Genomic DNA, 26,390 nt, shown 5'->3' with positions numbered 1-26,390 from the left:
TCATCTACTATAAGTTTCACATCCTCCCTTTTACTTATGGCATCTACAATTTCTCTCACAACCAGTAACAGTTCTTGACATCCCTTCTTTTTTATACCATATATACTTTCTTTCAATGCATCCCTCACCCTTTCTTGTATTCTCCTCTGTATTCAGTAAAATATATCATTTGTGTTATTTACTGTGATGAGTCTCCATTTTTTTTATTTCATGCGTCTCATCTTTCTTCCATATAAATTTTAATATCCCACTACATAGCTACTCATAAACAAAACCTTTCTTCAGTCATTCATTCGGGACATTTACAAAATACCCTGTTTGCCAGTCCATTAATTTCTTGTGCATTCCATACCCTATACCATCTGGACCTGATAATGTGTGCTGTCATTGCAGTCTGTATCCCTTTGTTTATGTTTGGTATTGTTCCTGCCCCCCTGCCATTCTTAGATAGTAATGTCCACCAACCTTTCTCTCTCTGCATGTGATTTCTTTTCCTATGTCATAATATCTTCACCCAAGGCTAGTTGCGGCTGCAGAAATTACCAGCTTTTATCTCCTGAACCTGTTGTTTGCTGTGAATTTCTAAACAGGATTAAAAATGAATCAATGGAACGATCAAGCAGCGTTTTGGAGAGTAGGCTATCTGTCATCTCTGTCAATCAACAAAGAGATATGCCATCCACATAGACTGGGTCTCAGGAAGGATAACTTTTGCATAATTCGACATTGGTGCCAGAATAGTAAAACGTGGTTAGCCTTGCAAGCGCTTCTGCAATTTTCACTGAAGTTAAGAACTGGAAAGCACTTACAGGATCTCCTACACTGAAGTCAAGCTAGATCCCCTTGCAGGCTCCGCTGCCTTCTGCTGGAAACTGAGTATAAAAACATTCTATGTTGTGAAAGGATCATCAGTTGGAGAAACATTAACCCAAGTGTATCTACATGTTGTGTGACTGCTATCAAGCTATATTCCTTGCTACAGTGTCAGATTATATTGTGAAGTTAGGAATCTGTCTGCAGCCAAAAATATTCCGTGATATTGCAATATTGTGATCTCTTGTGCCTTTCTATTTGCAAGTTATAAAAGTTCACTTCAAAATAGGGACTTGTCTGCATGCAAGTATTGTATAGCAGCAGCATTGCCTCTGTTAATTCCGGAAGCTTCCAGAACTTCCCATAGTTTCAGAGCATGTTTACAAATAAGTGAGTGTGAGGATTCTACAAGACATTTTTGTTAACTGTTTAGCTGCCAAGACTCACATTGCTGCATATTATATTTCACCAAAACCCCTGTGAATTTGACTGAAATGGACTCACCACAGAAAATTGATGAATCACTAACTATTGCCGCTCAAGACACTGATATGCAGGGAACAGAGCAAACCTCCAGATGCAAGGCCAAGCCATCTGTGAAACTCATGGAAGCTTATGATGCTGCAAGGAAAGAAAAGCCTGATGGTTTATTAGAGCTATGGAATAAAACTAATCACTGCATATACATCGCTGATGAAGCTGACAATAATGCTATGCAACTCAGTGATGCACTCAAAAGACTCAAAAAGGCTTATGTGAATTAAAAAAAGACTTGCTGAAAAATATTCTTCCTTCTTGTCAAGTACCCACATGGAAGAAGCACTGCAGGAACTGACAAACTTTAGCATTATTGATCAACAGAGACAGCTAATATTGTTACAAGCAACATCTAGGCTAGATGTCAGAATTTCACAACTGCAAGAAACTGCATCCTGCCCTTCTACTTCTTCCAGAAGATCCAAAGAATTATCCAAATCAGTGAGATCCCTTTCCCAATTATGTCAAAATTGCCTTATCGTCAAAAGAAATGGAGTATGGTGGATTCAGAGTGCAAGCTACTGCATCAGGTCAGTTTTTCACCTTTCTCCTTTTTCTGTGGATTTATCAGGAAAGTGGCTAGAGCCAAGCACAACCCAAGTTTCTCATTTTTAGAGTCGAGTAATTCTACTGCAATGCCTGCAATGTGTAAAACGCAAGCAACAAGTGTAAGGCTATGAGAAGGACCGTCTCTGCCAGATAAACTGGAATTTCACCAAGTACATCGACTGCCAGTAATGAAGAGAGATCTGGTGATCCCAACCTCTTGTGTCCTATTCACAACAAGCCACATCCTTTAAGGAAGTGTCGTGTATTTAATGGGAAACCCTTTGAAGAACATAAGGTATTCCTGAAAGAACATGATATCTGCTATAGCTGCTGTGCATCTTCTGAACACTTCACTAGAAACTGTAAGGCTGTTGTTAAGTGCCTTGAATGTAACAGCGACAAGTACATGACAGCATACCACCCTGGTTCATCCAAATGGGTGCTTTGACCCACAAGTGATTGTAAACCCACACTGAGTCATGGCTGGGAGAGCGCCAAGCAGCAAACTACTCCTGTGTTCTCCAAGTGCACTGAGCTATGCAGAGATGGACTTTATGGCAAATCTTGTGCTAAGATATGTCTTGTCAAGGTTTTCCCTGCAGGACAACCAGGAAAGGTAACAAGAATGTATGCTATCTTAGATGACCAAAGCAATCAATCTCTAGTAAGCCCAGATTTCTTTCACCGCTAAAACATTAAAGGTGAATCCTACTCTTATAAATTGCGAACATGTGCCAGTCAAATGAAGACTTCAGGAAGAACATAGTATGGATTTATGATAGCTATCTATGGGAACACACAGTTTCCTCTTCCCATGCTCACTAGATGTGATCAGCTGCCAGACAACAGGGAAGGGATTCACACTCCAGAAGCTGCATGTCACCAATCCCATCTGAAGCGCATAGCCAGTTGCATTCCACCTCTTGACAAGAGTGCCAAAATCTTAATCCTTTTGGGTAAGGACATCCCATGAGTTCACAAAGTGCACTAACAGTGTAATGGACCTAATGACACTCCTTATGCCCAGAGACTCAATTTGGGCTGGGTACTAATTGGTGATGTCTGCTTAGACAAGACACAAAGACCCTATTATATGAATTCCTGCATGATGAACCTGTTAGAAAACAGACTTGTTTCCCATGCAAAATGATATACTTGTCGCTACCACTTGAGGCATGAGCCTGATCCAAGCTTAAGGTTTTGCTGCAATGCAGAGAAGGACATCTGTTATAAGACCATAACACATGATGACCTCAATTAAACAATCTTTCAGATTACTTGCAATGACAGTAAAGTAGCTCCCTCTATTGGGGACAAAGAGTTCACTAAGTTGATGGACAATGGATTTGTTAAGAACAGTTCCAATAGTTGGAAAGCTCCTTCTGCAGTCCAAGAGCTATTCTTCCAAACAACCTTGAGCAAGCTGTATCTATGTTTATCTCACTCAAGAAGACACGAAAAACAAACCTGACATGAGAGAGCACTTTGTGACATTCATGCAAAATATATTGGACAATAATCACACAGAACCCACTCCACCACTGAAGGAAGGTGAAGAGATGGATATTGCTATTGATGCCATTGCATTCTACACAGACAGTAAGGTCATTTTGGTATACATACATAACACCATCAGAAGATTCTATGTGTATATAGCTAACAGAGTGGAACGTATAAGAAAGTCAAGCAAACCTGAACAGTGGCATTATGTTCTGTCTGAACTGAATCCTGTGGATCTTGCCACCAAGTCAATACCAGCTGCCAAGCTTGCAGATTCCCACTGGTTTTCGGGAGTAAAGTTCCTGTTGTCTCAGTATTGTCTAACATTTGACAGTGACTCCATGTTTGAACTCATTGAGCCAACCAGTGATCGTGAGATTCGCCAAGAGGTTACTTCACTGATCTCTGAAATATGTTTATACTCTAACATCAGGACAAGGTGATTTGAATGCTTCTCTTCCTGGACACGACTAATAAGTGCCACAGCATTGTTGGCTCATATCCCTCAGAGCTTTTGTAAGTCCAACCAGATGCTGAGTTGTCATGGATGGCATACATGCAAGAAATCGCCTGTTGTGTCTAAAATTGAAAAGGTAAAGTTGCTCTTCATATATTGTGTACAAGAGGAAGTCTTTTCAGAAGAGTTCAAGTGTCCAAAAGGTAAAGGATAGGTCTCTCAGAAAAGTCTGCTTTACAGATTTAACCCAGTCATAGATGGTCATGGCACGATCAGAGTTGTTGGTCATTTGAATAGATCAAGGTTAGAAAAGGAGGAGCATAACTCTCTATTTATGCCAAGAAAACACCATATAGCTACCCTACTTATCCAATATTACCATAAATAAGTCATCCACCAAGTAAGACACTACACTGAAGGAGCCAACAGAGCAGCAGGACTGTGGCTCATTGGTGCAAGAAGAGCAATTGCTACCATTTTACACAAGTGTGTCAAGTGTCATAAACTAAGAGGAAAACAACAACAACAATTTATGGCAGATTTAGCCACCAAAAAATTAAGTACAGAACCACCTTTCACCTATTTTGGGCTTGATGTCTTCACTCCTTGGTCAGTAGCGGTAAGGAAGAATAGAGGTGGCCAAGCTAACAACAAATGATGGGCAGTAATGTTTACATGTTTGAGTATACATGCTGTGCACATTGAAGTGTTAACATTCTCACAAGGTTCTTCTCCACTAGAGGTCCAGTGAAGCTGCTCAGATCAGACTGCATAACCAACTTTGTCAGAGCATTTAAGTAAGGAGCTACCGATTGATACAAGTCAAGTTGAAAAGCACTTGAACAGCAGAAGATGTGAGTGGAAATTCAATACATCACATTCCTCTCACATGGATGGAGCATGGGAAAGAATGATTGGCATGAAAAGATGGATTCTGGACTCTGTGCTCCTTGACGTGGCCTCTACACATCTGACCCATCAGGTCTTGATGATAACTTTCTTCACAATCTTCACTGAAGTGGCTGCCATCATAAACTCTAGACTTTTGGTTCCTTTATCCTCTGATCCAGAGGCTCCAGTTGTCTTGACCCCAGCCACCCTGCTTACCCAGAAAACAGGACTGGTTTCTACTCCACCATGAACTGTCAGTCACCACAATCTTTATCAATGTCAATGGAGAGACGTGCAACATCTGGCAGACTGTTTCTGGGAAAGATATAGAAGAGCATATGTCAATCTTCTACAAGGGCGTCTGTAAATGGCAAGCACAGAAGAAGCCTAACCTAAAAGAAGGTGATCTAGTCCTGATGAAATACCAGGAATCACACAAACTAAGAAACCAACAAGCAAATTCAAAGCACTCAAGTTAATAAACGCCAGACTTTAATAAAAATAAACACTTTCGTTCCCTATTTTACATCATGCAACTTCATCAGAACTAACATTTTCACCAACAAACCATTTAAAAACCTTTTACAACTGTCACATGATTAATAATTAACCAATAAAATTCCACAAGTAATTTCTTATTAAAATCATATAAACATTGTTTACAAGACTTTCAGTCTAAAATACTGTTAAACAATAAAATACAATGAAATAAAAATAATTCTATCACCCTAGTAAATGTTTCAATCTTAAAACAGAACCAATAGACACACTATCACTAATTCCTGGGGGACTTGTGGCATCCAAATTCAGTTGCCACTCAAGCTCTTTATATATATATATATATATATATATATATATATATATATATATATATATATATATAGTCACAATTACCCCTCTAAGATCCTTACTAACTTGTTCAATAACCACAAATTCAAAAGTATGGATCCCACATTCCAAAACATGTCTAAATAAAGCATTCATCAATTTGGTTTTCTTGATGTCTAACAAATGTTCATACATTCTCTCCCTTATTCTCCTAGTGGTCATCCCACCATAAAATGCCTCACAGTTTTTACAACTAGCAAAGATAAACCACAAATTTTATAATCACAACCCCTTCAGTTGGTAAGTCTGCCCCTTCACTACAAATGTCCCTGTCCTTTTAACGTATGGACATTGGGGGCAGCATCTACACTTAAGCAATAATATACACCTTTCACTAACACTAATATATGGTGCCTTGCTCTCCAAATAATCTTTAAACACTTTGTCTTTTTTAAATACTACTTTTAATTTACCATCTATCTTATTTATAATAAGGTTGTCACCCACTAGAAACACCCAATATTTTTAGACTCTCCACTATAGCTTTACTATCTAGTGTGAAGGTCAATCCACATAATTGGTTACCTCTAAAATTATTGTTAAAATCATATAAAAAGTTCTCTACCTTGACTTGTTGTTTTCCTGCTGAAATACCAGCAAGCTCATTGCATTGATTGGCCTATGGGTCTCATCACTAAGGCTATTCAAGGTGAAGATGGCAGAGTTTACAAGGTGGAAGTAAGAACCACCAGAGATGGAGCTGTGAAGACCTTGTCAAGCCTGGTGACAGAGACCGTCTCACTCCTATCTCTAGAGAATGATTCCAGTGCTGTTCCAGATGTTGAAGCTGCCTGAACTTTTAAAGACTGTGTCACAAGTTATGACACCAGGGGAAGTTCAAGTATAATGTTGTTATTGCTTGTGTTTTCTCTTTTCTTTTGTCGTGCAGGTTCTTGGACAAGAATCTTCCATAAGGACAATTCCTGTTGTGGTTTTATATATATATATTAATAGTGGTATCTACAGATACCAGGTGGGAAGTGTGTTGTCATTACAGCTTGTTTTCCTTTGTGTTTGGTATGTTCCTGCCCCCCCCCCCCCCCGCTTTTCTTAGTTAATACTGTCCACCAACCTTTCTCTGTCTGCATGTGCTTTCTCTTCCTGTGTTATAGTGTCTTCAGCCTAGGCTAGTTAGGACTGCAGAAATTTGCAGTTTTTACCTCCTGAACCTGTTGTTTCCTGTGAATTTCTAAACTGCATTAAAAGGAATCATTGGAACAATCAAGTAGTATTTTGATGAGTAAGCTGTCATCTCTATCAATCAGCAAGGAGATGTGCCATTCGCACAGACTGAGTCTCAGGATACGTAATGTTTGCATAATTCAGCACTGGTGACAGAATATATGGAATCAACATTTACTTTCTTAAGAACTTCATCCAATTCACTAATACTAATTTCTTTTTCAAATTCTTCCATAGCTCTTTCTGAAAATATCTTTACTTTCCATACTCTCTTATTTTCCAACATTTTACTCTAATACATATTTTCCATGTGCTGTACTACAATACTCATAATTTGCTTTAGTGTTTTACCTCTCCTTTTACATTTTTCACTTCTCTCATTATACCAATATCCTCCTTTACTATTTTGCCCAAATATGCAGATATCTTGTCCATTCTCCATTGTAAATAATATCTCTGCCTAATAGTAATGCTTTAATTTTTTTCTCCATTTCTTTTATATATTTCTTTTCCCATATCATATTATTATCTTGAATTATTTTCTAAATTATCTAATACGTTTATATAAATTTTCCCATAGTTTCTGTCTTACATCATCCTGCCACTGGAAAAAACAATGTTTATACTTCTTTTTAAATTCAGTCCACCACTCAGACCAATTTTTATAGAAATCTTTCTTTGTTATTTGATCCTTCCATAAGTTCAATACTTCCTACTAGTTTCACCCATAGTTTCTTATTTACTCTTTTTATTCCCTTTCTTATTTTAATATACTTCCTTTCTTACATCACCTCTATCTATATTGCTAAATGCTCTGAAAAACCTGTCACAATTGTATTATCATCTGCTTCCCCCAAGTTTTCCAATAATACAAAATAATCAATTTCAGATCCAGCTGTCTGTCTTTTATAAGTTCATATTGCCATTTCTGTTTATATCTTCCCCTTAAATCACAATTTGAAGTCCTCTGCAATTATGTTAACCACCACATAATCTAATATTTGATTAAACAGATTCTTTCTTTTCTTGCTAGCTGTACATGCATTCAGTGCTATAATTCTGTAAACATGTTCTCTCCACCTCACATCCACAACAGTTAACCTTCCTATTACATCTAGTATTTTCACTGTTTCTTTACACAACACAGCTACTCCAGAACAACCTTCACTTAAGTTCCATATTATATTTCTACCCCATAATTTTTCTGTTTGCAATCTTCTTTCTCTTCTTAGAAACCTTACTTCCTCTAACATATTAATATCCACATCACATTTAGCACATCTATACAGTATCCATGTCCTTCTTATAATATTAGTAATATTTGGCACATTTACTGAATGTACTCTAAAATTGTTGATTTTCTGACTTTTTAAGTTTAGGGCAGTATTTTTTAAATTTTAGTTTTCTCATTTTTACTCTTTCCCCTGTTGAACATTCTTTCCTGGGTGTGCATACAACAAATAACCTTTGATCCTCAGCATAAGATTTTTCAATTTCTAGAACTTCAAAAAAAATCTTAGTGTCACTCCCTTTTCCTGATCTCTCTTCCTGTACGCAAACTCTGTCCTCCTTTTTCTCCTCCATATATTTTTCGTATTTTCCAGTTTCTCCTTCACCCTCTCAACCTCTTGTTGTCCTTCCTCATGTCTGTTTACTTCCCTTCCCTTTTATTTTTCATTATTTACTGTTTGCTTTGATAGTCTGTCAAGAGTCCCTCTTTTCCACAACCTCCATTCAGCCACACACCATCTTGCTGCAGTTCCTATCTCCTGACACTGGTTACATTGTATCTTGTAGCAATCGTTAATTAAATGAGAAAAGTCCCACAAAAGAAACATGATTCAAGCTGGACAACATATCTTAATGTCTATCTATAATCAGACACAAAAATAACACGTGGCAATTGTTTCATCATGTTTTTTTTTTCACATTTCAAAACAGCTTTCAACCTCCACCCTCCATTCCATAAGCATCTCTCATCACTAACTTTCACAATGTTATCAATAATTTCACAGAAACCCCGTGTGCATTTTTTAACATCTTCTTCTGATAATTGAACGTTTCTCTCCTGTTGGACTGATAAAACCAGTCTGCACTCATTGTACATTAACATGACTCAGAAGTTATGCCTGCCTTGGCTTTATTAAAACAAAACAAAACAAAAAAAAAAGTGCTGAAACAGCTTACAATAAGAGATATCGCTTTGTTGACCTCAAGTTTAGGAATTTTTTTTTTCACTTTTTGGGGTCTGCACCAGCAATAACACACCATATAATTAGGACTCATTTGTGAGGATGAAGACAGGAAGATACTATGGTGAGTATGCAGTTTTATGCTGAAAGGTGCTTGAAGCGGATTTAATTATAAATCTTTCTACCACAAAACATACATTAATATAAATCAGTGTGTATATTTATATTTGAGTGTATATGTAAGGAAAAAGCACATGCTGAATAGACATTACATACAGCCAAAATGTTGTGAGGCATAAATCCAGTGAGTGAGTGTCTTACAAGTTTGCATGCTAATATCTGTTTAGCACACATCCCAGCATGTGTTACTGTACTTATCAAATAGGCTAATATTTTTTATTATTTTAGATATCTATTTTGTACACCACTGTAAGCCAATCTCAGCAAACCATATCACTGAATTTTCTGTGGCTTTTTCATATATATGTTTATATATATATATATATATATATATATATATATATATATATATGTGTGTGTTTGTGTATGTGCAGATATTAGAGTCTTCAAAACAGGTTATATAAACTAGTACCTTTACATTGCAGCATGCTGTCAGTTCCTTTATCGCAGAAATATGTGGTGGATGTGACCTACAAGTACACATTTGTCTCTTCAGTATTAAAGATTTTGATTTTAATGGGACAGTTCCTGCCCGCTATGCAACTCCAAGTGAAACAGCGATCATTCTGAAAGAAATATCACATTCTGGTAATGGCAGATTCCACTGGTTTAGAGAAACAGGTAAGATGTATAAGATGTAAGCATGGTGTGTGTGTAAGTGTGTGTGTGTGCGTGTGTGTGTGTGTGTGTGTGTGTGTGTGTGTGTGTGTGTGTGTGAGCATGTGTTTGTGTGTGTATTATATATGTGCACCTGCATGTTTTAGTGCAGTCAGTTTGTAGTATACCCTTCTTCACAACGAGGCAGTTTCGCTTGAATAGATTGTATTGATACTGCTTGGCTTACTCACCACACCAGGAATGTGTTCCTTACATTCCAAAAGAATGCGTATGCTGTGTATGTGGATACAATTAAGCAATAATCCATGACATTACATGATTGGGTGTGGGTATTACTATGCTGGAGTGGTTTGACCATGAGGGCAAAGCTGGAGCCACAGATAAATCCTAATATACCTACAGCCAAGATTGGATTATTGCTATTATACAATGACATTATTTAAGAAAGAATTTGATTACCTTTCTTAAATAATGCCTTTGTGTAAATGTTCTTCTCCATTAATCCTTCTTTACTGACATACTGAACATATATAGGACTTGTGTCCCCAGGCTTGCACAGTACATCACGTCAGTACAGTGTGTGAGAAGCATCGGAGAAAAGCCACTCTCCATTGCCTTTTTTTCTGTTGACATTTTATGAGGGACAATGTAGAAATAGAAGAAAAATCAGATACATTCCTGTTTCTTTATTTTTAAGAACATATGTGATATTTCATCTATTTTCTACTGTGCCTTAGGATATTCTAATAGAAAGTCCAACCACTCAATGGTACATCAGCGGCTGGACTTTATTCTATTGGTATATGCACAGTTTACAATGAACATGCTGTCTGGGCTATATAATCAGAGTGCTGATTTTTGAATACAAATGAGCCATCTTTGAATTTTTCTGTTTACACTCTGGCAGTTCAAATATTGATTTATTGCCGTGCCTTTAAGCTTAATTCCTCCACTCAAGCAAACTTAACACTCTGTAGCACTGTCAAAATGTAATTTCCATAGATGAAGACAGTTTGTATAATGCTAACTGTACAATCCATATGTCCTTACATTTCACAGTCAGTAGCCCTCCCAGTACAAAACTTTCACTAAAGTACTTAATTAGAACTTTTTAAAACACTGTTTTTAATATCTCTCCTGTTGGTCATAAGAAATTGCATAGGTAAATTAAAATCAGCACTGTATTGTTTATAATGTATCCCTTTCCAAAAGGGAATGCAGGCAGTGATATCCACATGTCTTAAATCCATTTATGCATCTTTGCAACTCAGATTTGCAGATTTGCTTTTGAAATACTTTTCATCAGTGCATTCTTATGAAACTGTATCACTGATTATCTTAAGAGTAGCATAGAAGCTTGTTAGGTAGCATTCATTTATGATATGATCAGGTCTCTGATCATAACCAGCTTATTATGTGTTTGAGACATGTATGCCAGAAAATACACCTATGGATGGATGCTGTCATCAGGAATGTGTGCAGAACAGGGCAGGCTGCTTATTATGGTAACACAATTGATGCTCATTCAGCTGTATATGGAATATAAAGGCAGCATAGTACTCATAGTATGTCTGTTCCTGCTAAGTAGTGTGCACTGAGCTCACATCCAAGGGAACATTTCTGTGTACTCCCACATAGGTGTGCATCATGTAAACCCTGTAACTTACATGTGATGTGCCTGTAGTGTAGTGCAGCAGGACTTCAGCAACTTACATGTGATGTACCTGTAGTGTAGTGCAGCAGGACTTCAGCTGCACAGACTGCCATGGTATGCAGGCAGTACTACTATTTCACTGTAAATGTTCTAGCACAGTCTGGAAGTGTCCCATTGAAGTTCACAGATACACACACATGCACAGAAGGGGGGTCTATAAGATATGACTGAAAGTTCATATAATCGAACACTCTAATGAGCGAAAATCCCGGAAATCAAGATGCATGCTGTGGGATCGCAGTACAGTGAAGATTGGTGCATTTGTCCTTTCCTCACTGTAGTGTGATCTCGGAGTTGGAACATATATTTAGTGGGGGTGGGGGGGTGGGGGCAGCCCCCCATAATATCATTTTTGATTTCCAGGATTTTCGCTCATTTGAGTGTTCGATTATATGAACTTTAGTTCATATAATATAGACCCCAAAGAAATGCCTCCAATAGTCCGCATTGCTCTACAGCAAAATGAAAAATGCAGGTAGAGAAGAAGAAGAATGGCATAGTGTCTCACTTTGTGGCACACACGAATGGATGCACTGTTGATGAATTGTGTAACCGTTGGCACTACTGAAATATAATTTCTTCATGCTACTACACACTTTCATAATATTATTGGCTCAAACTCTGTGACTGGTGTTGCTTGCTTACATTTCACAGCCTGTTAGGCAGTGTGAATATCATCAGTCAGCTTCAGCTACAACTTTGAGCAATAATTATTCTTTTTGGGGAACCTTCCTTTTTTTGTAAAAGCTATGTATAAAAATTCATGTCTGCCAGACAGGCAAATCTTCTTACAATAGACAAATTCCCTGTAAGGATGTTCCTAGATGTTATGTATTTTGTCTGGAAAACATAATGTCATGTCTATCAAATTTGTCTTTTCTTGACTCCCCAAACAGTAAAGTGTAGGGAAAGTTCTTTGAAGACTTTCCTTGAAAACAAGCAGCTCAGAGACTTGGCACATGTGACCATGGAGTCAGCTTCTTCTTCAGATGATCTCCACCCCAACACAGAAAGAAAAATAAGATATCCTTCCATTTCAGTGTTGCAGTATTCGTACAATAGGAATCCCCTGCCAAGGGCACCCCGACATCTGGCCAGTATACGAAAGACTTTAGGCTGGTTAAAGTACATCTGATAAAGTCTGTGAAATGAAAATGTGGTGATTTATTTAAGCTTTTATGTTTTTATAACAAAGTTTAATTTGGATTATCAGGACTTGAGCCTGGTTCCTCTGCAAACCTTTCTATGACTTAATATCTGAGGGTTTTAAAATAATGCAAAGTTTTTTGAACGGGGTCAATGGTAAAAAGAGCTTGTTACCCTTGGAACATGTATTTTTCTGCACAAAATATGACGGAAAAACAAAGTAATTATTCCATTTAGAGTTGTCAAGGTCGAAAAGACTGATTTGGAAAAGTATTTAAACACTGCATGTGAGACTGTTAATAACATTAAAAAATAAAAGTTGAAAAATATCTTGAACTGGGAATTGGCAAAAATAGTGTCATTAAAGAAAGAAAATTGAGAACTAAAACATTTCACTAGCTTGTTACAAGACAGTACTAAGGTACTGGGGTCAACCAAAGCCATGTATTTTTATGTGAGACAAAAACTTTTGAACAATGTAGGGAACTGAGGCATACATGAAGAACTCTTTTGCTGAATGCTATAAATGCAAAAAGAAAAGACATTTTGTATGAGCTGTGGCAAAAAAAAAAAGTAAATGAAGTTGCAAATGTAAATGGTGGTGGTCATAATGTAAATAAAGATGTGAATGTGGAAAATGAAAATGATAAAAAGGGTGAGGAAACTGACATTTTATTAGATGAGACAGAAAAAATGGAAGGTAAGATAGCTAGCTGAAAGTGTAGTGATTTCACAAGAAACTGAAGGAAGGAATAAACAGGCTAATGTTAATTTGTTGCAGAATAAAGTTAGTACTTTGCAAACAAAACACATGGTGGATAGGATAAGGTGAACTTGAAGCAGCAAAGGGAAGAAATTATGTTGGAATCATAATCTGCTTATTATGTATTGGAAAGAGTAAAAACAGGGCAAAAATTAAGACGATAGCATTTAAAAAATAAAAAAGGGGACTGGATAATTTAAAATTAATTGCTTTAAATATGAATAATATAATTAGTAATGTAAGGAGGGTAACTAGTGTTGCAATTAAGTAAGAAGATGAAAGCAGAGATATTTTGTTTATTAGATGAAAGGTGGTTAGATTTAAAAGTTTTCAAGAGAGATGTAGCCTAAAAAATAATTTTTATCTTGGAGTAGAACAGTGCTTAATGTTTGGAGTAATGCTTAACCATTCTGACATTAAAAATTTAGATCATATTGTAGTTAAAATAAGTTGATTATCTTGCTGGCTATTAAAAAGGAAATTAGATTTTAGGGATATCGTAATATATGCATTAACAAAAGTTTAGAAAATGAAAGATTTATTTGAGCTTTTGAAGCCTTATGTAATTGTGAACATGGGTATAATAGTAATAAATCACATTAATTATAATATGAAGAAAGGAAAAGGTAACATTTTAATAGAAATGGCTGAAATGAGAGAAGTTATTAAAGTAGGGGCATTTGTAAGTAGGGCAAAAAAGAATTTAAATGTAAGAGGGCAAATATTAAGACAGAAATATAATACATTGTTTTTAAAACTACCATTAATAGTACAGGAGGAACAATACAAGCAGAGGTTTCTGACCATCATGCAGTATAGGCAGAAGTAGGTCAAGAAAAAATAATAAGAGAAGGTGAGAGTATTAATAAATTAAAAAAAGAAAATTGTGCTAAAAAGAAAATAGACATGAAAGTAAAAGCATATCATAGGATCATGATTCATGTTATACACCATGGTAAGAGTGATGGTCAGCATATAATAGAAAAGAAAATGTGTATGGAAATAGAAAGAAAAAGTCTACAAGAGCAGAATAGGCAGTATGATGGTTTAATTAAAGATATGATGAGTTCATTAGAAGGAAGAGAATGTACAAGAATATATAAAGAAAGGAAAATTTTATGACAATAAGAAATGGATAGAAGACTGATTAAAGAGACAACAGATTTTGGTGCAGGGTAAGAAGGAAGAAGTGCCATCTTTTTAAGGAAAATGTTTCAAGAAACAATACATGATGATGGAGGAAGTTTTGTTACAGGAAAGTCTTTTGATAAGAAGGCAGGAAGAGAATGCTGGCAACACACACCAGCCACAGATACAGATAGTCACAGAGGAAGAAAGCCAAAATTGGCTGTATTGCAGAAGCCACAAGTCTGGTAAAAATAAATAAATAAGACCTTCCATTAACAAAAGTGCTTTACTTCAAAACTTCATTGCTGTATCAGCATTCATTCTGAATGCTGGTACTACACTTTGCAACACTGGCATCTGATGATCATGCCCAAAATGGAGGTCCTGACTGGTGTTGTGAACTTTTACAGTGCATTGTATATGGAAGTAAAATTCCTAAATAAATAAAATGAAATAAAAGATAATGTTTATTGCTGGAACAATTTGTGTGCAGTTTTTTTTTTCTTTTATTGAGGACATGCCACACCTTTCAGCTTCTGCAAGACAGCTAATTTCAACTTTCTTGTTCAACAACTGTCTGTAGATGCAGCCAGTGTGTGCTGCATGCATTTTGCCCATGAAATTTCCACAGCATTACAGGTAGGAAGATATAATAAAGAAGTTGCATGCCATGTTTCATAATGATATATACAAATGTGTGTGTGTGTGTGTGTGTGTGTGTGTGTGTGTGTGTGTGTGTGTGTGTGTGTGTGTGCGTGTGTGTGTGTGTGTGTGTGTGTGTGCAGAAAAGAAAAATAATTACAGATGACCGGAAATAAAAAATAAAAAAATGGTGATACAGATTATCAGAAATTGTGGAAAGAAAGTGAGTAGGTTTTATGCAAGGCTAACAAGAAATCCGCACTAGAAGCAAATGTATTTGGTTGTAAATTTTATAAAAGAATGGAAAGAGATCTGAAAGAAATACTTGTGGAGGACATGCAGTAGGTGGACTGGACACTCTAAAGTGGCCATAGGTGTACATGTGTCTGGGGGAGTGTATGAGAGAGAGAGAAAGGTATGGAAGAACAATCATAGCAGGCTTAGCCACTGTGCATTGTGAACATTGGTTTTATGCAATGGTCATTGTTGATGTGACATCCCAAGGCCATGTGCGGAAATTTAGGTGATGGATGGATGGATGGACTGAACAAATTGAAGAACAACGATTCTGAAAGTAAGGAAGTGTGATTTGGAAAAAAAAGTGATAGGCAGATTTAAAAAAAATGGAGACCAGTTACTTTAACAATGATTATAAAATTCCAGTTAAAATTGTGTAAATGAGATATGAAGAAGTATTGAATGATATATGGGTTGAAGGGCTGTATGGTCTAAGAGGGAAAACCTAAAGGAAATGGTGATACCAGTGAAAGAGGTGGTAAATAGTGTAATTAAGGAAGAAGAAGGAGAAAAAGCAAGAATAATAATATGTGATATAAAAATGTATTTGATAATGTATCTCATGAACAATTATAGAGTATTATGGAATGTTTTAGATAGGTATGGTAGTAAAAACATAACAGATTTTGTGAGCACTGCATATAATAAAAACATACTAAAGGAGAAGGTAAATCATTAGAAAGCCATGAAAATACTGTTTCAAAAAGGAGTAAAACAAGGATGCCCCTTAAATAGCATAATGTTTGCTCTGATAATGAATGTAGTAATAAGCAGTATAGTAAAAAAAACTTAAGATTGATTATGCCATATGCAGACAATGTGATAATTGTTGCTAAATATATTAGATGGTTGGCAGAAGTGATAAAATAAGTTGGAAATGATTAAGCTATGTAGGATTAAGCAGAAAAAATGAAGTTTTTTGAAGAATCACAAAAAAGCAGGTGTGTGTGTATATATATATATATATATATATATATATATATATATATATATTTAATAGAAGAGAGTTTAAGGTTTTGGGCCAGAATTTTAGTACATATGATGTCATGCACAGACAGTGAGAGAATTTATTGGTAGATATAAAGGAAATAAGTAAATTATATCAGGTAGCGTGCCTTCGTTGAAGGGTGGGTGTCAAGTTGGCACCTTGGCACCCGTAAATAAATCTACTGCCAATCATTAGTGGACCGGAGTTCCACTGTGGTGACCCCTAACTGGGAAAAGCTGAAAGAAAAACATTTAAATTATCCTTCAAAAATAGTAGCAATGTTTCCAGTAAACTTAGAAAGAAAATAAGTTGTTTTATGTAATAATTCTATAGTCTATGGCTCCAGATTAAATCCTGTCAAGTGAAGAATTTTATAATAGACAAGAATAGAAGAAGGTAGGTGAATAAAATATAGGGTATTTAGCATTGTTGCTCTTATTTTGGATTTTATAGAGAATAAAGGGTGATAAAGTACCGTCATAAAAATGATTTACACTATGTATGAGGAAATCTGGGAAAATGTAGGACAAAAAAATGAAATATCAGAAGGATTATGAAGCTGAAGAATAAAAATGACGATATTAGGGTGGAAAAAAACTGGGAGACATTGGGAAAGAAAGAAGAACGCAGTTCGCAGTATGAATATATAGTGAAAAAAGTGTATGTAGATTTGGGTCTATATTATAACACCGAACATTTAAAATGTCGAATGTTCTAATATCGACCCATTTTCAGTGAACGCTGAAAATATCGAAGAAACAGAAAACTGAATTTTTTCCTAGGGAAAGAATTTGGTTGCCCGTTTCTGTTGCTTCGGTATTTTCAGCACTGTGGTGGAAAGTTACGGGTCGGGTTCAGGTAAGTGTGCGATTGTGTGGACGTGTGGGTTAGGGCGTGGGTCAGGTAAGTGTGCGATTGTGTGGAAGTGAGGGTTAGGGTGGGGTAGGTGAGTTAGGGTTAGGGCACCGGTAAGGTAACTGAGCGATAATGATGGACCTTAGGGTTAGGGTTTGGGTTAAAGTAAGTTGATATTTAGTGGTGTATGTATAGTTTAGTGTAGGGTTAGGTGTAAAAGTTTACGTGTATGTGTGTGGATTGCTGTTTGTTTGGTGTGCTTGTGTTGTGTGTATGTGTTTTGGAACAGCAAATTTTTTCCATAGGACATAATTTGCTGTTCCGAATGTTCGATGTTTTGAATTTTCGATTGCTAGGGTTCGATATTAGAACACTCGACATTTTGAATGTTCGGTGTTCTAATATAGACCCTGTAGATTTGTGGATAGTTTTAAAGGATGAGAAAATCTATCAAAAAGAGGTTAAAATGTTAATCTTTCCAATTAAACATGGTGGTTTAGGATTATCTGATTTGAAGGGATATTTTAGATCTACAGATTATAATTCAAAATGGAACGAGATTGTGATGAAATGAGTGGGGGGGGGGTCAAGAAATAAAGAAAGAATGAGATTTTGGATGCAGATCCTTAAAGAAAATATTGATAACCATACAGAATATTCTTTATACAAAGGAGGAAGCCAAATTAATTAATAAAAAAGCAGCTTGAAAGATATTTGAAGACAAATACAGGCAAATGCATCCAGGTATGAAAAATTTTACAATACAAAAAATAAGAAAACAAAAGGGGAAATTTGAAAAGAGGATTGGTAATGGAGAAGTTAAAGAAATAGAAAATCAAGTTATGGACTACTTGCTAAGTGAAGGATTTAGTGTAGAAAATCTAACTCTGATAATGTAACATCATGATACACTAATGAATCCCCACATTAAGGAGAGACCAGTAGAGTGGAAGCATCTGATCAATTGTCATATGAAGATACTTTGATGCCTTCAGTAGCAAACCAGTGGAAAAGTTCAGTCGGAGTTGCACAGCAAGAGAAGGAACAAGAAACTGTGCAGCACTGACAAGGTCAGTGTTGTGGAGTGATAGGCCAGTGAAATGGAAAACAAAAAATGTGCCATAGTTTAGAAGAAAACGAGTTAAGAGAAGAGTTTCTTGATTTAATAGAGATGGATAAACATATTAAGATCAGTGAAAGAAATAGACTACAGAAAGTCAGACGTAAAATGTTAGAAGTCTGATAAAACAAATGAACACAGTAATCAAGATTATTCATAGATATTCATGTGATATAACAGAAGTAAATATGATATATTACTGTGCAGCTAAATTAATAACTAACAGATAAAGTCTTGCCACAAAAACACAGGGCAGTAAGTGGAAAGGAAGGTGTGAAATCAAATGCCATCAAGGAAGCATTGAATAGAGAAAACTATAAAACAGTTAAACCAAGAAGTGTCATTCACTGTTAGAAGAGTACAGAAGAGGGAACAGATCAACAAAAATGCTCAGAAAGATAGAAAGGATAAAAGCAACTCGCAGTATCAGAACAGACCAGAATCTATAATACACTATCACAAATAATAAACTAAAGATATTAGTACAGGCACAATAACTTAAGAAATTCCCTTGAGTACCCATTTCCCTATAGGTCCTTTCTGACTCAGTTACACAGCAATCGTTTTCACTATTCTAGCATGTCGAAGGGTCAGTTGCTGGCGTCCTCTCCTGTTTAGCTGGTGAATCTGGGAATCTTGAGGCAATGTTACAATTGCCTCATGTACACAGACAACCCTCTTCTCCTCCCAACAAATACAAATATATGCGAGAGATGCAACTATATAGCCAAACTGGAGGCTGAGCTCTCTCAATTCAGTACTGGCAAGACCAGTCAGGAGGAGAAGGTAACCACACACACCACAAACCCAGAGTTTTTTACCTACTATTTATTCCATCTTATACATATTTTATATGTTACATATATAATACAGTCTTTTACAAGTCTTTTCCTTTAAGGGGGTGTGTCAGTTTAAATAATGTTTTAATTGTTTAATGATTTTTTTACCCAGTTTTTCTGTACTATATAAAGTGATTGTGTGATAGAATTTATTATCTGATGAAGTTCTGAAATGGTCAGGATGAAAGCGCTTATCATTTGCTTTATTCTCTTCAATAAACTCCAGTATTGGGTTTATTGAATTTGGCCTGAATAGGTGCATTTATTTACTGCGGAGTAGTTCATCCTTCTGTTCCTGCTTGGCATTTTTGTGTTTTGGAATGGAAATCAAACCAGAAGTAGATAAAAATCAGACAGCAACTGAATGTGCCAAAAAACAAAAGAAAGAATATTAGGAGAAGGATCAGAACGGAATGCAAAAAAATGTGGAAAATGCATAAATATAGTTGCAAGTACAGAAAACTCCTGGAACAACCTCATGTCGATCAGAATCTCACACTAGAGTAGTTAGAGAGAGGTGAATTTTTTATTTACAGAGTCCATTGAACATGTTGGAGAATTAGATAAATGTGGGTTTTGTGAAACCGGATTGGAAACAGTCACACATCTTGTTGCTGGGTGTAATGCACTAATGGCAGACAATCTACTGAAAGGCATAATAACATGGCATGACTGCTGCATTGAGGATTGTGCAAACATTATAATATTGAAGTAGATGAAAAGTATTGGAAACATGAGTCACGGAGCATCATAGAAAACAATGTTTATATCACATGGAATCACACATTACCAACAGCTCAAAAAATAGATGCAAAAAAAAACAGATATAGTAGTTAGGGAAAAGAAGACAAAAGTAGCTGGACACAGTGATTAAAGGGTCTTATGTACACAAAGACACACAGTCATAAAATACCAGGATTTGCAGGCAGAAACGAGGAGAATGTAGAAGAAGTATACCCAGACAGTTCCAATACTAGTAGGAGCAATGGGTCTCACAAAAATAAATTACAGTTGTATGTAGACATGTTGCTGATACATGTAACTCTGTATGAATTGCAGAAGAAGAAGTCACTTCTGGGCAAATTGCAGGTGCTGTGAAGAGCACTTTTGGCTAACATCAAAAATTGAAACAATACTAATTTCATGAACTTTAATCATACTTTGACTTAGGAGTGGGGTCCATTTCTGTCATGGTATTAGACATGCAAAAGTCTTGGTGAAATTAAAAATTTAGAGACAATATTACATTTATGAAGAAGGAGAAAGTATTATAAGAAACATAAGAATGAAGAAAGGAGATTTTGCCAGAAGGGATGATTGTAAGTAGGTGTACATCAAATAGTCAAGAGGGGGGGGGGGGCTGGAATTTACTGTCAAAAACTGTGAAAGAAACCAAGGTATAGGGAGCAAATAACTATAGAAGGAAAGGTAGTAGAGTGGGATGAGGCCAAGAAGGAGTTTGGACTGCAGCTTTCCCTACCAGGGATTGATATCAGAGTATAGGCAAAGGGATATGGATATTTTAAGTGAAAGACTGTTCTAGTGAGGGTTTTAGTTGAATCTATAACAGAACTTTCTGTTAAATTGGATAATTAGTATGATATATAAAATATTGCATAACTATAAGAAATTAATTTGTAGGTTAGAAAAGATTGGGAAGCGAGACTGGGAAAGCAATTTACAAGAGAACAATGGGGGATGCATGTGTGTGGCTTCCAAGTATGCAACAAAATCCAGAAGGTCTGGGATCTTTGCTTGGAAGTGTTTGCATAGGTATTTTATACCTAAAGTAGACTTCAAATAATTTTTCCTCAGGTAGATAGCAAATTTTGGAGGAGTGATTGGGAAGAAAGAGAAAACTGGGAACGTGTTTTGGGAATGTAATGAGTTGGTAGATTTTAAAAATTTCATGCAGAGCATACCTCTCAACCTGGAAACATCAAAAATCTGGACAAGGCCCATGAAAAATAGGTACAAATTTGTAGACTGGTTAACATCTAATTTGCATACATAATTACGTAACCCCACCCACTCCAGTGGAATTATGGGAACAGACAACCAAAATATGGCACCGCACCAGAGTCCCCTGGAGCCATTTCAATGTCCCATTACCTGGCGATTTCTCCGCATTTACCATAAACACTAATGTGTGCATACTGCTTTACTTCTACAATGATTATTTGGATTTTATTTTTACATTTTGCAGCACAACAATGCACAAAACACTAACAGACATCTGCTAAACAAAGAAATACTGTCTCACAATGAAAACAGACTTGGCATTCAAATTTCTCTGCCTTTCATTGAAATAGCATTGAAACCCACACATCACATCCAAAGAAAATGCATCTGGCCAGTGGTGGATAAAGATTACCTTTGGGCTGTTTTCAAATCATTGGCCCCTTGCACACAAAACAAGAAACATACATGTGTTCTCTTCTTTGATACACCTTCCTGACTTTATTAAGTTATATTCCTTGTATAATACAACAGCACAGTTGTTAGACAGAGAGCATTTTAAATTTATTGTTTGAACATTTTTCCAGTAGACTGTACTGTAGGCAATGAAACAAAATGCATGAACCGATAATGACAAAACTGCCCAATTCCAAACATTTCCATCATAAAAGTCTACTTCCACACTCACACTATAAATAGAATGACAGTAGTGTAAGCCACAGGCCACTTGCACAGCTTCTTGCACTTTTCAACTTCAGTTTTTTTTGTTTTTATTTTGGGTGGGAGGCAAAAGGTCAAAAACTAGGGACACATTTTAAACATTGCGTGTATAATTTTGGAAAGTTGCTAGAATAACATGTGTAACCACCATGCATGTCACTGGCAAGTCTTGAACCCAGGACCCTATGCACTACAGTCAGAGCAACATACCACTATGCCAAATCAGCAGTACCCTAAAAAATAGGAAGACTGAAACTTAATGGCTAACATGTAGTGAATTCAGTTCTCACTTCTCACCATAGCTCTCAACCTCTTAGCACAAAAAACCTGGACAAAGCCAATAATGGGGGAATACAAATTCAGTTCTCATTTCTCTCTCACCATAGCTCTCAACTCTTAGCACAAAAAACCTGAACAAACAACAAAGCCAATAATAGGGAAATACAAATTCTGTTCACTTCTCACCATAGGCTTAGCTCACAACTCGTAGCACAAAAAATCTAGACAAAGCTCAGTAATGGTGGCTCGGGACTTTAGGCTCTTTTTACCCTCTACCAAAGGGACAGGGTTTGAGCCTGAATACCTCTAGCTACCAGGTATTTACGCACACACACACACACACACACACACACACACACACACACACACACCTTACTTGAGTCCAAAATGAGAGTGCTGCTGTTAACATTTCTTGGCCCACTCTTGATAAATAAATCCAAAACGAGCAAAATAACATAATCAACTTCACTTGATTCCCCTTCTGATGAAACGAGCATGCTGCTGTTAACATTTTCCGACCCACTCTTGATAAATAATGACAAAATGAACAAAATACTGCTGCTACCCGCTCTTGGTAAATCCAAAATGCTGCTGCTAAGAAATCCACCACTGATAAATCCAAACTGCTGCTAATAAGAAATCCAAACGAGTGCTGTTTCCTGCTCACATTTGCAGCCAGAAATGATGATGTGAGCTCAAGGAACTCAATTCCAGCTGGCTGATAGCCCTCCCACAGCACAATATTTGAAATAATTCATAAACCAAAAGAAAGAAATCGGAAATGAAGGGGTGACACTCGGGAATCGTGGCACCCCTTCATTTGGACTCCAAAACTCGGTAAAAACCAAGTAATTCTGTATGGTTGAGAGGTATGGTGCAGAGTACTCTTTCAGAAATATTTGGGTGACCAAATGGCTGTAACTAAGGATACATTTTTTGAGCTGGGACACTGGATGTGAATTTTCTAGACATACAAAGCCTTATTAAGTTTCATTCTGTTGGCTGCCAAAAAAAGCAATTACTAGAAAATGGAAATCAAAGTCTAAACAAACTGTATTTGAAGTATTGGATATTAGCAGATAGATAAAAGAAATGAAAGAGGAATCTAAAGGGAAGGAACAAATTCCATAGAAATAAATGGAAAATATGAGTGCAATACATGCGCAATAATGTTCAGAAGAAAGAGGAGGAGGGAGAGTGAGGCTTATGGGAAGGCAGGAATTTACCAATTTATGTAATGCTGGACTGATGATAATTGCAAAGTAAACAAAGAAATGTATGTGATATATAAAGTATGTGAATGCAAAAATGTTAATATGGTATGTTTTCTTTTCTCTTAATATACATATTTGCCGTTATCTTAAGTGATAATTTAACAAAGGTATTAAAAAAGAAGAGGATCGAAGGGTTTCAGATATGGTAGGAAGGACAAGATTTTCTGTGGATACTAATCCTAAAAATTGTCAGTCAAAGTGTTAATTATATATGAGGATAAAAAAAGTGAAAGACTGTATAAAATGCCAGTTCAAAGAGACAGTAGAACTTGTTTTTCCAGAATGCTCAAGGGTAAAAAAAGGTGTGAAAAAAATAATAAAAAGGAAGAATTTAAAGACATGAAAGATATAAATATGGAAAGAATATCATCTGTATAGTATAATTGTTTTGAAGAGAAATAACAAGAAAAGTTAGATAAAATGCATATAGTAATTATATATAATATTTTGGAAGCAGGAATGAAAGAAATTTGGTTTAATAAATGAATTTCTGCAGCTAATATATTAAAATAAAATACAGTTTGTGACAAAAGGATGGTTTTGAAATAATGTGAAACTATATTTTGATAACCATTTCTTTATAATTAATTTATAATAATATGTTGGAAAGTATTAGGGCAGCAATGTGAATGCTAATATCTTTTAGTATTTGTATTAAAATTATTGTATTATGTGTGATCAATAAAGTACCCTTACTCTTTTTGATAAGTGCTATGGGATCTTTTACAGCCAGATGAGCTACCAGCAACTCAGGCAAATTGGATCTCAGTTTAGCATTTAGTATCCATGAACATTTCCATAGTCATTTAATTGCTCTTTTATAATCAAATAAGCAGCATCACCATAGGTCAGTGTTTCCAGTCTTACACCAAGCCAAATCTCATCACTTAATAGTGTCTGTTATTTAGATATTTGAAAACCTTTGTGTTTTAGATGTGTTTGGTCCATCTTCTTGTGACATTATGGATATCATATTCCTTTCAGCTTACTGAGGATGTGCCTTATGTAGTTGAATGCAGTTATCAAAAAATGAATGAGATGCTAAACTGAGGTCCCATCTGCTTGAGTTTGTGATAGTAGAGGTAGATATAAAAGATACCATGGCACCTATAAAAAGAGAAGGGGGAGATATCCATCGTATTGATCACTGCTCTAGTATCCTAAGGTAATAAATACTGGTAAGCAGATGTTTAAGAAGACAATTGTAAGGCGGTTGCAGTTCCAAAAAGAAAACAGGATTCTCCCAAAACAAAGGAAAATCAAGCAAGTCAGAATGACTATTCAATAGACCATGTCTCCTCCTCCACCCTGGCAATCCCTTATCTTTTCCAGAAAGTCTGACTCTTCATTTCTCTCATTGGCAACAGATTCAGACAAATGGGTCTGATGAGCTTTCAACAAGGTTACCAGTGGTAGTGGAAGGAAATTCCTCCTTTTCAAGGAGTTATTTTTAATTCACCAGACCAAATTCCTCTGTCTCCCCCGGTCCTACAATGTGTATTGTCCCTGGGAGTAAAACAGCCAGTTCCTCCTTCCCAGTTTGGGAACGTTTTTTATTCAAGGATGTTTTTGATGCCAAAGAAAGTAAATGCTTGGAATCCAGTTCTGGATCTTTCTTTCCTAATCTTATTTGTGATAGTTCAAAATGCTGTCACTTCACAGTCTGTTACCCCTTCTTCCTCATTTAAGTTTTTTGGTAACACTAGATTTATAAGATGCTTATCACATCCTTGTTCATCCAGACTTCAGTTTTTTCTTAAAGTTTTGTGTTTTTGAATCTCATTATCAGTTCTTTGCCTTAACCTTTGGACTATCAAGAGTTTTTACAAAGTGTATAGCTATAGTTATACTGCAGCTCATTGTAGGCTACAGGGTATCCACATTCTCCATATTTAGACAACATGCTTATCTTTGTAGAGTTTTTTTCAAAGTGTCAAGAATCTCTCTTTCTTGGTTGAGAGATCTCTTAAACAAGCTGGGATTCCAAGAGAACTTTCAGAAGTCTTCTTTGACTCCTTCACACAGAAGTTTGTTTCTTGGGAGACTGTTAGAATTCTTAGTAAGAACAGATTTTCTTCCACATGAAAAATAGAGCTATATCTAGATCTGTTTCAAGGGTTTTCCCCTCAGACTTCTGTCACTGTGAGGGAATACTTCAGGATTCTTTATCTTATGGCATTTATGATTCTCATGATACCCCTGGCAAGACTCCACATGGGAAAGATGCAATGGTATCTGAAGTCTCTTTGGTCCCAGCACTAACATCCGTTATCTTTTCAAATTCCAGTTATGGAATTTGTCAAAAGAATAATCACTTAGTGGAAACATCGAATGTCCCTAAATTTGTGTCTACCCCTCCCAGCCTGGCTCCAGAGCAGTCAGTCACCACAGATGCTTTGGACTTCACTTGGAGAGCAGTATCAAAAGGCATAAAGTGCAAGCTATATAGGACAACAAAGACAGAAGCAAGCACATAAACATCAAGGAGATGCTTGCTCTTATCAGGGCACCCAACTGTCTGAATCACCTCAGATACCCAGGACCTTTTCGAATGGTTACAGACAATACCACAGTGATATAGTACATCAATAAACAAGGCCGAAACAGGTCTTACCCAGTATGCAGACTACCCACGTTAGCTTATGATATACCTTTACAGCATAATCTTATTATACAGGCATCTCACATTCTGTCAGAGCAAAATTGTGTGTCAGAGAAGCTGAGCAGAGCAAAGGCAGACTGTCATGAATGAAAATTTAGATGGGGTTGAGGTCTTCCAAAACTTGATCTTTGTGTAGGGAGTTCCTCATGTAGTCCTTTCTGCGTCCTCTCTGAACAATCAGCTAGTAAAATTCTGCT

General features: G+C 36.3%; 1 protein-coding gene across 3 annotated transcripts in view; it reads left to right on the top strand.

Annotated features, from left to right (window-relative positions):
• Window positions 1-26,390, top strand: part of VWA3A (von Willebrand factor A domain containing 3A) — a 2,208,650-nt gene that overhangs the window by 1,274,562 nt on the left and 907,698 nt on the right. For all 3 annotated transcript variants that reach the window (XM_044089639.1, XM_044089638.1, XM_044089640.1), the window contains one exon: window positions 9,615-9,810. In XM_044089639.1, coding sequence (XP_043945574.1) covers window positions 9,615-9,810 — 196 coding nt within the window. The remainder of the gene's footprint in view (window positions 1-9,614; window positions 9,811-26,390) is intronic.

The sequence above is a fragment of the Protopterus annectens genome, chromosome 12.part0 (genome assembly GCF_019279795.1).
Source record: "Protopterus annectens isolate FY-2018-M chromosome 12.part0, PAN1.0, whole genome shotgun sequence".
In the NCBI taxonomy this organism is placed as follows: Eukaryota; Metazoa; Chordata; order Ceratodontiformes; family Protopteridae; genus Protopterus; species Protopterus annectens.
The sequence above is the reverse complement of the archived record's forward strand: the minus strand, read 5'-3'. Positions and strand labels throughout refer to the sequence as shown.